Source organism: Pseudopipra pipra, chromosome 15 (assembly GCF_036250125.1).
Source record: "Pseudopipra pipra isolate bDixPip1 chromosome 15, bDixPip1.hap1, whole genome shotgun sequence".
Taxonomy (NCBI): Eukaryota; Metazoa; Chordata; class Aves; order Passeriformes; family Pipridae; genus Pseudopipra; species Pseudopipra pipra.
In genome coordinates, this window is record NC_087563.1 from 5,212,011 (window position 1) to 5,227,828 (window position 15,818).

General features: G+C 39.9%; 1 protein-coding gene across 20 annotated transcripts in view; it reads right to left on the reverse strand.

The window, feature by feature from the left end:
- Window positions 1-15,818, reverse strand: part of TENM2 (teneurin transmembrane protein 2) — a 1,078,265-nt gene that overhangs the window by 110,371 nt on the left and 952,076 nt on the right. For 17 of the 20 annotated variants that reach the window (XM_064671589.1, XM_064671588.1, XM_064671590.1 and 14 more), the window contains 2 exons: window positions 14,853-14,975; window positions 4,339-4,544 (listed from right to left, as the gene is read on the reverse strand). In XM_064671589.1, the coding sequence (XP_064527659.1) occupies window positions 4,339-4,544; window positions 14,853-14,975 (329 nt within the window). The remainder of the gene's footprint in view (window positions 1-4,338; window positions 4,545-14,852; window positions 14,976-15,818) is intronic. The other 3 variants (XM_064671607.1, XM_064671606.1, XM_064671604.1) reach the window with 1 other exon arrangement.

The window sequence follows — 15,818 nt, forward strand, 5'->3', positions numbered from 1 at the left end:
CTCCATTCAGTGCTTTCGGTGCATTTTATTCATAGGCTAATAAGAACTTTCTTTTTCCAGTAACCACGGGGAGTCAGAAAAACAGTTTTGGAACTTTACATATGCAGTTGTGACTCCACTGCACAGGGTCATCCATCCAGCACAGATCCACTGAGCCCAGTTTCACAGACACGGTGAACTTGTGAACACTGCAGTGCAGAGAGAGCTCACAGGGGTCAAGGCTGAAAATGCAGAGAGCCTGCACAACCTTCAGGGCCTTTCTTAGATTTGAAACTATTTTCATGCCTATTTGAAATCAGGAATGGAAGAGAAGGATTTCTCAGAGCTCTTGTCTTAATAATGGATGCATATCCAAATGGAGGGGGAGAGCACATTTGGCATTGTGGCTCTTATCTGCCTTTATGCCAAAGCCCTGCAGGATCTAAGCAGCCAAGAAAACATATGTCAGGGAAACTTGTTTGCAAAGTGCTTTAAAATTAGTTCTTCATAAAATCCAGTTGGTAATTATTAATTAAAATACAGCCATGAAACATCTGATACCCTCCATGACAGCCAAGCAGTTTGTTTCCACATTTGGACGTGACACAAGCTGACCAGGGCAGCGCAGCACAGCACTCACAGACAGGAGGTGGTCAGAGCACCTGAGTGTGTTTGAGCACTGGCTAAAACCCAAGGTAACACTGAAGCTCCCCAGCTCTTCAAGTTGTTTCAAATAAAGCCATTTTCTCTTCTGAATGAAAACAGTTTTCGTTTTGACGTGAAAAATTTGTAAGCGTACCACACTCTGCTGGCCATGAAAACAGCACAGCTCCATGCCCTGCCTTCTCCAGACATTCCAGGGATGTTCCTGTAAGGTTACTTTATTTCATGCATCATTTGGAACGTTCTACCAACATGCAGCAACCTCATAATTACTGTAATCTCTGCAGAGTCACTTTGTGCATTATTTGGCATTTACTGTTCATTTTCTATATGTTATCAATTCTATTAATATGACTCTCTTCTACTAAATTCCTAATGATCATTCAAGCCTGCAACGAGCATTCTGGTATTTCCACACAGTACTACACAGGCTGGGAGGATTTTGCTCAAAAGCACTGCATTCCTGTTTGCAGCCTGCCTGTCACTCAAACCTGCATTTTTACTGCTCCTCTAGAGCCCCACTCCCTGTGCACATGGCACATGAGGCTGCTTCCAGACAAGTTTACAGCTACATCAGCTTGACTGACTAAACCAGACATTTGGAATATTTGCTAAACAGTAATACTGAGAAGGTTAAATCTCAGCAGGGCTCTCACACAGGAACTGCATCTTGTTGTCTCAGGTTAATCATGTACCTAATTTGCTGATTATTGACTTGCTCCCACAAAGGATTTTACTTGGCTTGACATATCAGCACTGATCAGTGATGAACTGTCAAGTGTAGCTGTTTCACTGCTTTAGAGCTCATGTCCCCAACCTACAGAAACAAGGATTTTAAATTTCAATTTTAAAATATCGCCTGGTGTCAACTTCAGACTATTTTCATTAATACAAAAGCTTTGTGCTCCCTTCTGTCAGAACAAGGCTTCTTTTCACTAACTCAGGTCTGTAACAGCTTGCCTTTTTTTCCCTAAAATTATTTCTCTTGGTAGCAGCTTGACTGAATTTTGATTGCTGGGCAGAAATGCCAAGGAATCTTCTGCTGTGCCATCCTGTTAACAAGCAGCAGGACCCTGCACGAATGTGGGAAAGTTTATACTGGTTGGTACTGCAGATTCAGACCAGATGTAGACCAGTTTCTACTGCAGATTATACTAGTGGATTTCAGTAACCCTATTTATAGAAGAGGTTTGGAACTTGGTCTAAAGACTGGAAAGCAGCTTCTCTGAGGAGAAATCCAGCTCAGGAGGAAACACAGTTGGTATTTCTCATTATTTAATTTATCAGAAAGGTCATGAAATTTATATTCTATGGATGTGGAGTGAAAGAAAAAAACCAAAACTTTGCCTGATCACAGCCTTCTCAGATGAGAACATAATGAAACCTAGAACAAATACATTTGATCATATTGCAATATAAAGTTCACCTTGAATTAAAAAGAAAAAAAAATTGTGACTACCAGTTACTTCCCACTGGATTTCTTATAAAAGGTACAGGCTTACCTCCACCATGTTGTAGTCAAAAAATTATAATTAACCTGTATTTATAGCAAATCTTGATGATTGCTTTGTAGCTTTGGTTGCTTTAAGTAATATTCACTTCATGATTTCTACTTTTGTTTGTTTTCCTCAACTAAATGGTCGTGTTTTTCATGATAGAGTAGGGGAAGTGAGTGCCAAAATTCTGAATTAAATGAGACATGCTCAGTGAATTATGCCATTACCTCATTGCAACAGCTGAAGATCCACAGACATACTTTCACCCTCAAGACAACAGATTGAAGCATTACAGCCAAAACATTCTTAAGAAATGCTCCCACCCTGGAATATATTCTCTGTGGGTATTTTTTGTGTTGCATGGCTGTCTGAAAATGGCTTAAAATCACTCAAGAGTCCTCTGCAATTTCCCCTATTTATCTAGTCTTTTTCACAAATTTTGGGATGCTGCATGTTAATGTCTAGTTACATGGAAAAGTGACCACATGCCCTCCCCTCCTCGGGTTGTGGGCTGCTGATCCTGATTCCTCACCAGTCAGATATATCCATTCAGCAACTCAGGGAACATTTTAAAGAGCATACTATATAGTAAGTTGGTGGATTTTGAATAGCCAAAGCTCCTTCTTCACAAATTCTTAGAAGCAGAGGACATAAACCCACGCAAACCCCCTCACTCCTTTCTTCACAGCTCCGATCAAAGATTTTGGTCCCCAATCAGGACTACAGGAAAGAATAAACACCAAGAAACAAGAGGCAATGCAGAAGAATTCCATAAATTTGCCTGACATTGGGAAGCAGATCCAAAATTCAGATAATTTAAGAGTAGTTTTCCCCAGAAAATTAATTGGCTCACTGTTTGTACCATGAGTTTGTGCATGCACATGGACACAGATCACCCAGGGCTGATATCTCTTTACAGGCAGCATTACTTTCCCTACATGGCAATATGGAGCAATGCAATTATGTTAAAGCCTCTGGGTTTTTAGCTGGGATCATGTATTTTAACCATCTATGCAAACTGCAGCTTGCTTTGCCAAAAACTAATAATAAAAAAGTAGAAGCAGTCCTTTGTAAATCAGGGCAAGGCATCTAGAAATGTTAAATGAGGCTTTCCCAAAAGGAATCATGGAATCATTGCTTTTTGGAAATCATATACTAAATAAAGCATTTAATTTTAGCTGAGAGTTTCTGAATGAAGAACTGATTTGTAGTAGCAAGGATATACATGAAGGAAGGGGTTCTTTTTCCAAAAGGTGGTTATTTCTGCTTCCCTTCCACTCTAAAGAATGGAGATTTTTTCCCTTTAGCATGTGTAACTGCAAATATATTATTTCTCATATAGTTCTAATTTAACTAAATGGGAATCTTTCCATTCACATTAATGAATTTTCAGTATAATAAAGAAACTCTCTCTGTAACAGAAAATATCACTATACCTTCTCATAGCAAAGAAATTAAAACATCCACTGCACAGCCTAGAAGAAAAAGATACTTAACTTTACAACTGCCTTACTTACAGCCCTCAGCTCTGTACTACAGGGTCACTGTAAAAACGTGGTGTTACTGAGTTCTCATCCCTGAGGCTGGTTAGAAATCAAGAAGAATTGGGTTTCCCAACTGCAAGACTTGCCCCATGTCTGAGTCAGATGATATATCTAAATAGTGTCCTTGAAGGAAAAGGGGTTTAATGAAAGCTCTCAAACATGTGGCCACTGTTTCATGTTCTCTAATGTGCCTGGGTGGCAGAGATGGTAAGATCTTTTGCATCCCCCAGGGATGGCACTCAAACTGCCTGTGGAGATTAAAACTTCTCTGAAGATAGAAAATTCCATGTTAACACGTCTGGCTGTGCAGGCACTCCCACTGCACACAGGGCTGTGATAACAGGAGCTTGACCAACACCACCCATCATTTTGACTGGTGTATAACTGGGTGGTTTTGTCCCCTGTTGGTGCCAGATTTTATCAGAGACTTGAAACCCTGCTTCAAGTGATCTTAAAAAGATCACTTTTATCAATGTATTGTTGAGGTATGTAACAACCTAGAAATGTTAATATCAGGGTGTTCAGTCAAATATCACATTACAAAGTAATTCACAGGAATCCCTAAACTTGAGTTCCATAAACATCAACTTTAACACAGATGCTCTAAACTTTTTGCATTTTGACATTTAAAGCCAACGAACACATCGATAAAGTACCTGGGCATGTGATGGTGGGAGTCCTCTTCTTATATAAACACCAAAAAGAGCATCCTTCCCTAAGGATATGTTGAACTTCAGGAACTGTGGCTGGCTGATATGGATCTGAGACCGCCAAAAAACTCCGGGGGGCACCTCCTGGGTGACCCTGTGTCCAACTTCTGTTTCTCCACTATCTATGCTGCTATTCCTACTGACCCATGGTCCTATAAAATAAAAGCAAATACAAATCAAATGAGAGAGCTGCTTATAATACAGGTAAGTTTTATTCATTCAAGATGAACATCTGTGGCATTGACACCTCTTAAATCAAACTGTAACTTTCTTATTCTGATGCAATCTGCCTGCTGTTTCAACCAGTATGGAAGAATTTGGGCCTTATATTTGAAGTAAGAACTCGGTAAACTTTTTTTTTTTTCTTTTTTTTTTGTGGAACATCTGCAATCTTCTAAGCCCTCAAACTCTTTAATTCTGCAATTGCTTCTTCCTGATCAAATATAGTAACAGTAGAGAGTCAATCAAGCACATGTGAATCTCCCTGTGCTCTTTTCAATTGCGTCCTTTACACAACCAGAGTACAAAAAATTTACCAGAAAGGTGAACTGAAGGGGTGAATTCAATCTATATTAACCAATTGCAAATTTTTATTACCACTGTTTCATTCACCAAAGTAGGACAAAAGAGTGGACAGAAGAAATGCAATGCACAGAAAAGGGTTTAGAGGACAATTTCTGAACTCTAACATGCATCTTCTCCTTGAAAGAAAGCACAACTCAGTGCAGTGCCTTTTAAGTTCTCTCTGCCTGAGGCAAGGTCCACCTACAAGTCCTTCTCCTTTGTGCTGTGGTTAGTTAAAATCCATCATTTGTTGGTTCTTCATCATGCATTACTGAAGACAAGATACAAGACCTTTCTGGTTGAGTGCTCTGGCTTCCAGCCCATGAAACAGTGAACCTTTAAAACATGGTGCAAATCCCTTCTGAACAGGTTCTGAGGCTACATGTATTTTAAACACAGAGTGTAATACATGGAATGAGTAGTGCTTTGATTCTGTGTTCTGTATTCTCAAACAACACGGCCAGAAATGCATTCAAAAATTCTTACAACAGACACTATAACGACCAGAAAACCACAGAAAATAACTGTCAGCAATCACAGAAATTTAAAGGCATCATTAATATCACTATTAAGATACACTGGATGGTAATGATACCTCTGATACAACCTGAGGGCATCTGCAAAAAGCTCAATGTTTACTTGGTGCTTTTCTTTCATGGTGCAATGGTATTTTCCATAACTGGCAAGTTACTGTTGAAATATATTCCAGCACTGTATGAATGTAACAGGATGGCACGGAATAACATATAATTCCAGCAGGTAAGTACATAACAGCTTTTCTGTCTTGACTATCTTTAATTGAGAGAGCTGCAAAAGCACTGTTTCAATTTTAGACTCCAAATTATCTATGTTAGCAGCACTTACTCTTGTACATAATGAAACAGATATTATGTTGGCAGTGTTTTGAAATGGTAAAAGAATGCTCTGAATACCAACTGCTCTACAGTTTTCGGCAACTTGTTTGTTTTTTCATTTTCTATGTTAATGGGTCTGCAAGAACATCACAGCACTAACAAAGAAAGAGAAAGGAGGAGATGCTGAAACAAGAAAGATGCTGCAAAGAAAGGAAAAATGGCTGAGAACGTCAAGGAATGTGCTTTTAGAGCCGCCCAAGAGCACAGATAGAAACCAGATTCAAACATGTACTGTTTCATAAAACCTACAGGATGTCATTTCTAATGGATTACTGCAACAGAGGATATCTCAAAGTTCCAATCTCAGTGCAGTCGAGCACCATCTCACTAGAATTTAAATGAGTCCTTACCCACATGGACAGGAAAACCAGGCACAGAGCACAGAAAAATCACCTGCTACACTGGAATCACTGGCAGGGCTGGGAAGTCAGCCTAGAACTGAGGGCTCCTTCATCCCCTTTAACTACAACCTTACTCCACAATTCCAAGTTATGGTAATAAATGATGAATTTTTTTAACATTCTTAAAAAGCATACTGTAAATCATTTCTTTGGAAGCCAACTGTGCATACCTTGAGGAACATCAGCTCTATCTAATCTGACAAGGGCTCCTTGACACACTCAAAGAACCTTGTCCTTCAGCACCAGTATATCCAAACAGTCCAAAAAAAAAAAAGCTATTTCCAGTAGTTATTATTATTATTAGTCAGTGCAGCAAATTTACTGTGCATGCAAATGGTAAGGCCACCATAGTCCCTATTGGCAGTTATGGTTTCATTGGCTCTTTAAGCAGCTCCAAAACACCACCATCAATGACTTTTGCTAATTGTATTGCTTCCAAATTTGTTGAGTATATATTCCCTAGAATTACAACTTTTAATTCTAATGGAGACTCAAGTTTTAGTATTTTTGTTCAAATTCAACCTTAACATCCTTTGGATTTCCAAAATTCTGTATGGTTTTTCTGTCTGGGAAAGGACATTTTTGAAAACTCAAATACATCAAATAAGCTAAAACTATTATGTTCAAGCATTCAGGAGAACCAGAGTTACATTCACACTACTTCAGCATGCAAAGATAAAAATATATATCGGATGTCAAACTTCACTGACCAAAGATTTTTTAGAAAAATAGCATTTCTTTATATTTCTCATTAAAATTTTGAAGCTATCATCTTAGAAACTGGTGAAAACAACAGCTAAGACAATTTGTAGTTATCAGTCAGCCTAGAGAGAAAATTCAGGTTCCTAATACTGAAATGATTCAGTTCAGATTTGATATTATCTTTGGAAGCATTTCCTCAGAGATGCTCTTTTTGTTTTGCTCTAAAACATAAATGGCCTGGTTTCTAGTTCTCCAAACCACTCCTCCTGGAACATTTCAGTGTCTCAGGAAAATTTACCTGGGAAGAGAACTCTGACAGGGGCTCAACACAGCAGAGGATATTAAGAGCAGGTTGGATGATCAAGATGTACTTAACACACAATAAAGAATGGAACAGATGGGTGACTCTTTTCAAGTTGTATTTTTGTAGTACAGCATCCTCTGTATCTGCCCTGTATCCAGCCTGTGCCACATCTGTGACAAACAGCTGCTGCCTCACCTCTGGCATCCTGAAAGGGATCCTTTTCTTTTGCTTTTGAGAATTTAATACATGACATCCTGGTTTTATGGTGCTACATTACAATGCTGAAATAACACAATTTAGAAATGCTTGAAGTTGTGCCAAAATCTAGGTCTCATCTTTGCAAGTTTAACTAACAACTTAAAAAGTTTTAAGTCCAGGAATGTATCCGAGCTCTAAGATTATGCATTATTGAATCATACTCTTATAAATTCCTGCTGAGCTATTCATGTTGATACGAGACACAAAATTAGTGACAGCATCTTGGTTCTACTCCTTGCTTTGATGCTGCCAGTGCACCTGAGTTGGTCATGGCCTTGGTGTTCTCAGATGACTGCTTGTAAAACAGAATTATTAACAATGACAGAATTATTAAAAATTCTCACCTTGAAGATGAGGAATGCAGAGCAGTAACATAAAAATACTAAAGAAGGTGTCTCAACATCGGCCCTTTCATGTTCCCTCTCCCCCAGGTTAGAAATACAGAAAGGAAATGCAAAGTAGGTATGACCACTGAATCTCTTTCCTTAGTTAACAGGCTTAAGTTTATTTTTTTTAACCTGAAAAGCAGACCATCATCCTGGCTTTTGTATTTGCAATGCCTTTTATTTCTACTAACAGCTTCACTGGCAAACCCTGTCTCTACAGACTCAAACTTTTTTTATAGCTCCCTTCGGTCCTCACCTCCTAATGCAGAGAATGTATCTTGCCACCTGACTCACTCCCCTCCAGCTATTTTTAGAAGCTTTTCCATTTTGATGGACCAGTGCAGATCACATTCAAAGAACATCAACTGCATTTAAGTGAAGTTACAGATGTGACAAACTGACAAATCTGGGAAGAAAGACTAACCCCAACAACTCACACTACTGAGAACAAATGAATCCCAAGATCATTCTCTCTGCTGTGGGTGACTGTTGTAAAGTTTCATCTGTTTATCTCATAACCCCATGGACACTTGATTTTTTTTTCCCTGTCATTTCCTCTCTGTAAACATCTACAAAAGAGTTTTAAAAGCATACTACTTCATCTTACCCAGGGGAGCCATTTCAATCACTCAGTCAAACATATATTCATCAACTAAATAACTCTTATTCATTTAAACTGCTGTGTTATTTACCCAGTTGAATTACTATTTTGGCATATACATTTGAAAAGACTGCTTTAGCATTCAAGTATATTTGCCTTTGAAGCTATCAGAGAGGCAATACATGACAACAGCAATGCAAGCTCCCCCTGCTAAGTTGTCAGCAGGTCTCATCTGTGAGCTGGAGGTCAGATTCAAGGTGGCAGTGGATGGGACATGCCCAGTCAGCCTTTAATTTAACTGATGTCAAGCAGTGTCAGCTTGGGAGGCAGAGCTGTATTTACACTGAAACCAGATATACTTGAGTATTTATAACTACAGTATCCCACACTGCAGCTAAAATTAAAAATAAAAACGAAATCTGGCTACCAGCAGTGTCACGCCACAGACATCACACTGGAACAGCAATTAACTCCAGGGCTGTGACTGTGCCTTCATCACAGGGGTGACTGTAAACTGCACCTTGAGAACACTCTTGGAAAATATCTCGCAGAATAACCATTCCAGTGGATCCATAATGAACTACCAAGATCACGTGGACAACCTCAAATTAAACACAAGGAATAAATATCACCAGTGTTGGTTAAAGAGAATTCTCTTCCACTTCTTTTCCTGTAGTTGTGTATTTCTTATAAATCACTGCTGCAGACATAGCTTTCCTTATCTTTTTATCTAATTCATTTTTCTATTGTTGTTTGTTATACAGCCAGGGATTTTTCACAGATGACTTGGAATTCTGAAGAAATTTATGGTACAGCTGTGTAAAGGAAACCATTCAATATAAAACTACACCCTACTGACTTTTTGCCAAAAAAGAATGTGTGAAAATGACTGTGGTTCTCAATGACAGTTTAATTTTTTTCCTCAGGTAGCTACTTATATGACCAGACATTTGTTGTCATTCCAGAAAGACAAATTAAAAAAAAAAAGTAGAAAATGTCTTTTCTATATAAATATATTCAGTGGAAAAATCAGTGCTATGCACTATTACCATGCTGATGACTCCCTATATGAACTTATGCTTCAAATTATTTACTACTACCACATAAGTGCCCTAGGACTCAAGTGAAAACAGATTCTTTCTGAAATGTGTACAATAGATTGACTGCTACTGCAAAACAAATTCCCACAGCTATAATGAACTAAAAAGCCAGGCAATGGGAGTTTGTCTGGAGGAGCTGCTATGGCACATCTGAAGATGCTGAGGTACCAATGAACTCTGTTCTGTGAAGTGAGGAGGAAGGAAGCTTCTGAATTTGTATGAGATTTCAGGAGCCCAGTAAAACAGCTTCTGATACAAAATCAAAATCTCAGGTTGTCAGGTCAGCATCCCAAATTTCTGTTGTGGCTTGAGGAAAGAAAATTTTCAAAGGGAGTGTCTGTTAAGCCCCCTGCTGCAGCCAAACAATGGGGCCCTGTAGGTGGAATTAAGCATCATGCTTTAGTATCCTGATACACCTAAAAATTTAGGCACATCTTCACATTCATGTGAGCAGGTGTTCACAAGATCCATTGTTTTCAGAATCCAAAGCAAAGTACAACTGATATAAAATCAAGATCTGTTAGTTCACTGCATTCCATAAAGAATAAATATATACTAGTGTTATTTTCTACCTGAGCATAACAATAATCTCTGATGGTTTATAATGCACTTTATCACCTACCTTTGAACACTGCAACTTATACTATCACCATTAACATGATCAACACCTAAAACTCCTCTTCTCTTCTGCTGAATTTAGCCAAACACTTTGCTTTTGCTGTGACAGCTCTTGAGCCTGGTGTATTTTCAGACGACCACATCTGCAAGCCTTCATAAGGTCCATATTAATAGTTCTGCTTGCTAATGTGTTAATTAAGATCTACATTACATTAGCCTCATAACTACTTAATAAGATTAATCCACCTGGAAAATGATGGCATGTCTTGATTAAATTGAATGAAGGTAACAGAAGTGACATTTAAAGTACATTGATTGTTATTACATTTTGATCATCTGTTTCAAAGCCTCTGAGAGGAAATAGTGGAAACCCAAAGATTCATGTTGTTTACATTGTTAATGAGGTATGAGTTTATCTTTTACAACATGACAAAGAGTTCTCTCCAGCTGTTCCTTAGTCCTTACACTGTCTGCTGAGTAGGTTTCAGCAGGAGCACAGTTGGGGGTAGCACCAGTGCCTCAGGCAGTCGAGTCAGGAACGGTTCTTTTCACATCTGAACCCCAAATCATCAGTATATAAGGGTGGCAGATCCTCCCATTGCATCATTTTGTTATTCCTTTAACATTGCCTGTCTGCTGCATTGCTAATAAAATAGCTTAACTATTAATTTCTGTGTGCAAACCAAAATGTGACTCGCAGCTGCGTCTGGCAGAGCTCTCAACATCATTTGGAGAGGGCTGAAGACAACCTGTACAGCTACACAATGACTGCTGAGCTCAGCTTTCCACATTTATCCAAGGAAAATTTCTGCTTGATCAGTAGGAATCTGTTTTTCTCCTCTCTCATCTCAAGTAAGAAAGATGTTATCAAATTTAACAGCAAATTTAACTTCCTTTGTTTCATTATTGCCATTATATTTCCAATGCTGAACTTGTTATCTGGAAACTAGTATTCTTCATGACACCTCAATACTTTAATTACCTGTAATTGTGTTTTTGAAATCCACACACCTTGTGGTAGGTTTAGTGCAACATCTCAAACTGACCATGAACTTGGATCAAGCTGGTTGGTCCAATGAGACACAAACCCTCAATTACATGAGTATCAGAACACAAATTCATATCTACTTTTTCCAATTAGTATATTTATTGTACATAAAGTGATCTCTCAGGTCCACAATTGCCCACAATTATCTTTGGTGTCTTTTAAAATGAGGATTTCCAGGATCAGAGACCTCAATCTCTAACTGTGTTTTTCAGCTTCACAGAACATTACTATAGCAAATAATCAAGATAAACTACTAAGCCATTTTTTAATTACTAGCAAATCTGCTAAATCTGTGAGCACACCAAAGACAATATTTCCTAAACAAAAAACTCTCCATCAAAGCTTTCTTTATGTGGATTTGCAGCTGGAGTTAGTTTGGATATTTCCACATAAATGGTAGGTTATCTTAGGTGTCCTCTGACATGGTTTAAGTTGATTTTCATGGTATATTCTGTCAATTAGAAAGGAAACAGCACATAGTCACATATTTTATGGCAACGTGTGTCTAACCTACATAATTTTCAATGCAGAAAACATTTCTAGGATAGATTAACAGAATCCAGGCACAGAAAAATCCCATAAGGTCATCTAATTCACTTCTTTGTCAAGAAGCAATTATTCCCAAACATGCCTCTGTTTTCCCCCAACTTAGATTTATTACACCAAAATTCTAACATTATCCTTACAAACTCTAAGAGACAAATGGGCTTCACTCTCAGAAAGCTTTTTTAAATGACATTACAATCTACCTCGTCCCTGTAGCAACTCCATGGCAGTGTCAATTTTTTTGTTTTTACACACCATGAAGAGATACTGTGTTATAATTTGTATAAAGAGAGAAACTTCTCTTTACTTTTGTCTCTTAATCTCAGCCCCTAGTTCAGCACAACTTCCACAGCATGGTGGACTTCACTTGCAGTTTTACAGCAGCACTGAGGATTTTTCTGCCCATTGCACTTGCCTCCTCCTTTCAGACATATCCAGTTTTAGTGAGATGTAGTGTGTAATTACAAAACCCCTGAAACTGTGTTATCTTAATAGTGAATTTTGTTTTCATTCAGGTAGGAATATGCAGTAATAAAGTAATTTACATTCATCTGAAATTGCAGTTTTATTATTTTGTACCAGAATTTAGTCTCTTAATAAGGAACAAGCAGATCAAACTGAATACCTGCTATTTTTTTCTTTCCTCCTTTCAAATTGCTCTACTTTAAAATGCCTTGCTTGCTGAGTAGGCACAGCTTGTGTTTAAGTGGCCCTTCTCAGACTAGGGGTTAAAGGTTTCTTTGGGAGACCCATGTTTTGAAAAGAATGGCTTCATCCTGAGTTGTGTCAATTATAGAAAGGTCACTCTCCACAGCCAGAGCCCTGAAATGGTTGTTGTGTTAAAAGCTGTCAGAGGCTTTCCTAAAAACTGCTGGGATAGCAATATTAACTTGGACATAATAAAAGGAAAGGTGAGGTAGAAAAACTTTTTACCCTTCCCAGCTCTAAGAATTTGTCTTTTCCTTATTCCTTGTGTTCATCCAAACCTGTCATTCATTTTATTCCACTGTGGAAGATTACTTGCCTAAATATTGTTCTTCCCCATTCCCCCAGGTTATCAACATTTCAGCAACCTTCTACAAAATGTCAGAAGAACAAGAAGTAAACTTTTCCAACATGCTAACTGCAGCAATTTAAGACATAACCAGCAGTTCTGTCTCCTTGTCTCCTCTACAGGAGGTTACCACTCCCAAAAGAGCAGCATCTCCACCTCTTCAAATGTGCAAAGCTAATTAGAGTGGGGCCGGGATAAACCGGCAGAATTTGCACTGAAGTGCCCCAGGCAGATGAGCACATTCCAATTCAATAATCCTGCTGCCCTATCTTTGCACAGAGATGGCAACAAAAAGCTGCAGGGGAGGGAATTGGGAAGTGTGTTAAACACTGCAGTTGCCTGCTAAGTGACCATAATTGCAGACCTGAGCTGTTCAGGTTCCTGCCTAGAACCATAGGGTCTCTCACCTGTGCACGATCTGGAGGAAGCTCAGCAGTAATATACACATTCTGCCTTGCACTCAGGGATGTGCTGTTCATCCAGTTTGACCTACAGCCTGTCAGAGATGAAAGCCAAACCAACGAACACTTGCCTAAAAAGACTTTCATGATGACGAAGCCAAAGCCAGCCCCTCCACAAAAAACAGGAAGAAGCTGAGGTGCAGCAGCATTTTTTTGGAAATAAAAGCAAATCCATGAAATGATCAAGCCCATAAAAGAATAACTCAGCTTCCTTGCCCAGCTGTATTTGAACTGATTTTTCCCCCCCAGTACATCTCATGCAAGTATCCTGTGTCAGCACTTGTTTCTAACACTTGCTTGGCAATTAGCAAGTTTAACACAGACCACAGGTCCTGAGAGCAAGATGCTGCTCAGTCCTGAACAGAACTCTTCTGTTGACTGAAAGTGAGTGCTCAGTCACACCATCCCACCATCACAGCACACCAAGGTCTGGGAGGTGCTTTGACTTATTCAAACATTCTGTTCTGCCTTCTCATTGCAATTTTTGTAATGACCAGAGAAAGCCTTACTGTGGTGTAGCGAAGAAAACCCTTGAACCCAGTAAAAAGCATTCAATTTAGGTGATTAAAGTCTTTTTCGTGACATGTAATTTCTCTATATTTTTAACATACCCTTTCTTAGCTTAAGGAAGTATTTCTGGTTCTTATTTTTTCTTCAGATTGCACTGTCTTTGCCATCCTCCACTGGAATACAGTTTTTCTCTCAGAGAAAAAGAACCCATTTGTTGCCTGCATTGCTCATACTAATACCACAGGACAGACTGTTTACTATGGGTCAAATTCTGCTGTCCTTGATGTTTGATATTAGAATTCGTCTCAGAAAGAAGAAACAGGGATGCCGTTGTAGCTGCAAGCCAAAGTTCTTGACTTCCCTTCTACTAAATCAAGCTTTTCACAGAATCACAGGCTGGAAGGGACCACAGTGGGTCACCTGGTCCAACCTCCCTGCCCCAGCAGTGTCATTCCAGAGCACATGGCGCAGGGCTGCATCCAGACAGGTCTGGAATATCTCCAGTGAGGGAGACTCCACAGCCTCTCTGGGCAATCTGTTCCAGTGCTCGGTCACTGCACAGGAAAGAAATTCTTCCTCATGTTCAGGTGGAACTTCCCGTGTATCAGTTTCTGCCTGTTACCTCTTGTGCTATTGCTCAGCATCACTGAGCAGAGCCCAGCCCATCCTCTGACATCTCCCTTCAGACATTTATAAGAATTAATAAGTTCTCAGTTGCCTCTTCTCGAGGTTGAACAAGCCCAGCTCCCTCAGCTTCCTCTCCCTTTGAGATCTCTAACCACACCTGGAAGCAGGACCTCTACACAGTACAAAAAGCACACTTTAACGACTAAGCCCTTCTTCAGCATCATCCGGGCGGGCACATCCTCACCAGCCATCAGCTTCCAGAAATCACATGACTCTGCGCACTGATGCAGCGAGGGGCCAAACCGAATGACAAAACCAGCCTGTTTTCAGGGAGATTTCGCGCGGACCCCGCGGGTCTGGACCCACCTCTGCCGGCAGGGGCCGTCGCCGGGCCGTCGTCGCCGGGCGGGCGCGGCGGCCGCAGCCCGTTGTTGAAGGTCGGTCCCTCGGCCGGCTGCAGCTGCCAGTTCAGCCCCAGGAGATGCATCGCTGCGGACACAAGGGCGGGAGACAGCGGTCATCTCAGTGCAGAACACCGTAAAAAAAAAGCGACTTGGCTCAGAGGAATGAGAATATGCAAAAAAATTGAAGAAAAAAAAAAAAAGGGCAACGACAGCGACAAAAAAAAAAATCCCAAACAAACAAGCACGCCTGGTGACTCACACACATCTGTCTTAGGTTTTTTTGTGCAGTTATCAGATCTTCTAAATTACCGAAACACAAAAGGCAAAATGCTTTACAAACCAGGCGATCACAACAAGCATTCCGTTCAGACTCTGGCATCAGGCACCACTTTCCGACTCACACGTTGTGGGGGGGACACATCCTGGGAAACAAAGCACTGCTGCAAATACCAGCTCTGAGTTTAAATTATAGGTGGTAATTTATACGCTGATTATAAAATCAGCTTTAGCCCTATGTACACTAATCACATTGTAATGCAATTACTTTGTGTTTAGTACAACTTATTCAAATCAACAGATTAGAATAATAGAATCTCAGAATGGTTTGGGTTGGAAGGGACCTCGAAGCTCATCTTGTTCCAACCCCCTGCCATGGGCAGGGACACCATCCACTAGACCAGGTTGTTCAGAGCCACATCCAACCTGGCCTTGGACACTCCCAGGGATGGGGCAGCCACAGTTTCTCTGGGCAACCTGTGCCAGGGCCTCACCACTCTCACAGAGATGAATTTCTTCCTAACATCAAATCTAAACCTACCCTCTTTCAGTTTGAAGCCATTGCACAGCCTCTGTCTTCATTGTGTTGATTAGACTTTTCTGACAAACCCAGGGCTTTGCCAATGCTTTGACCTCAAAATCCTGGGCCACG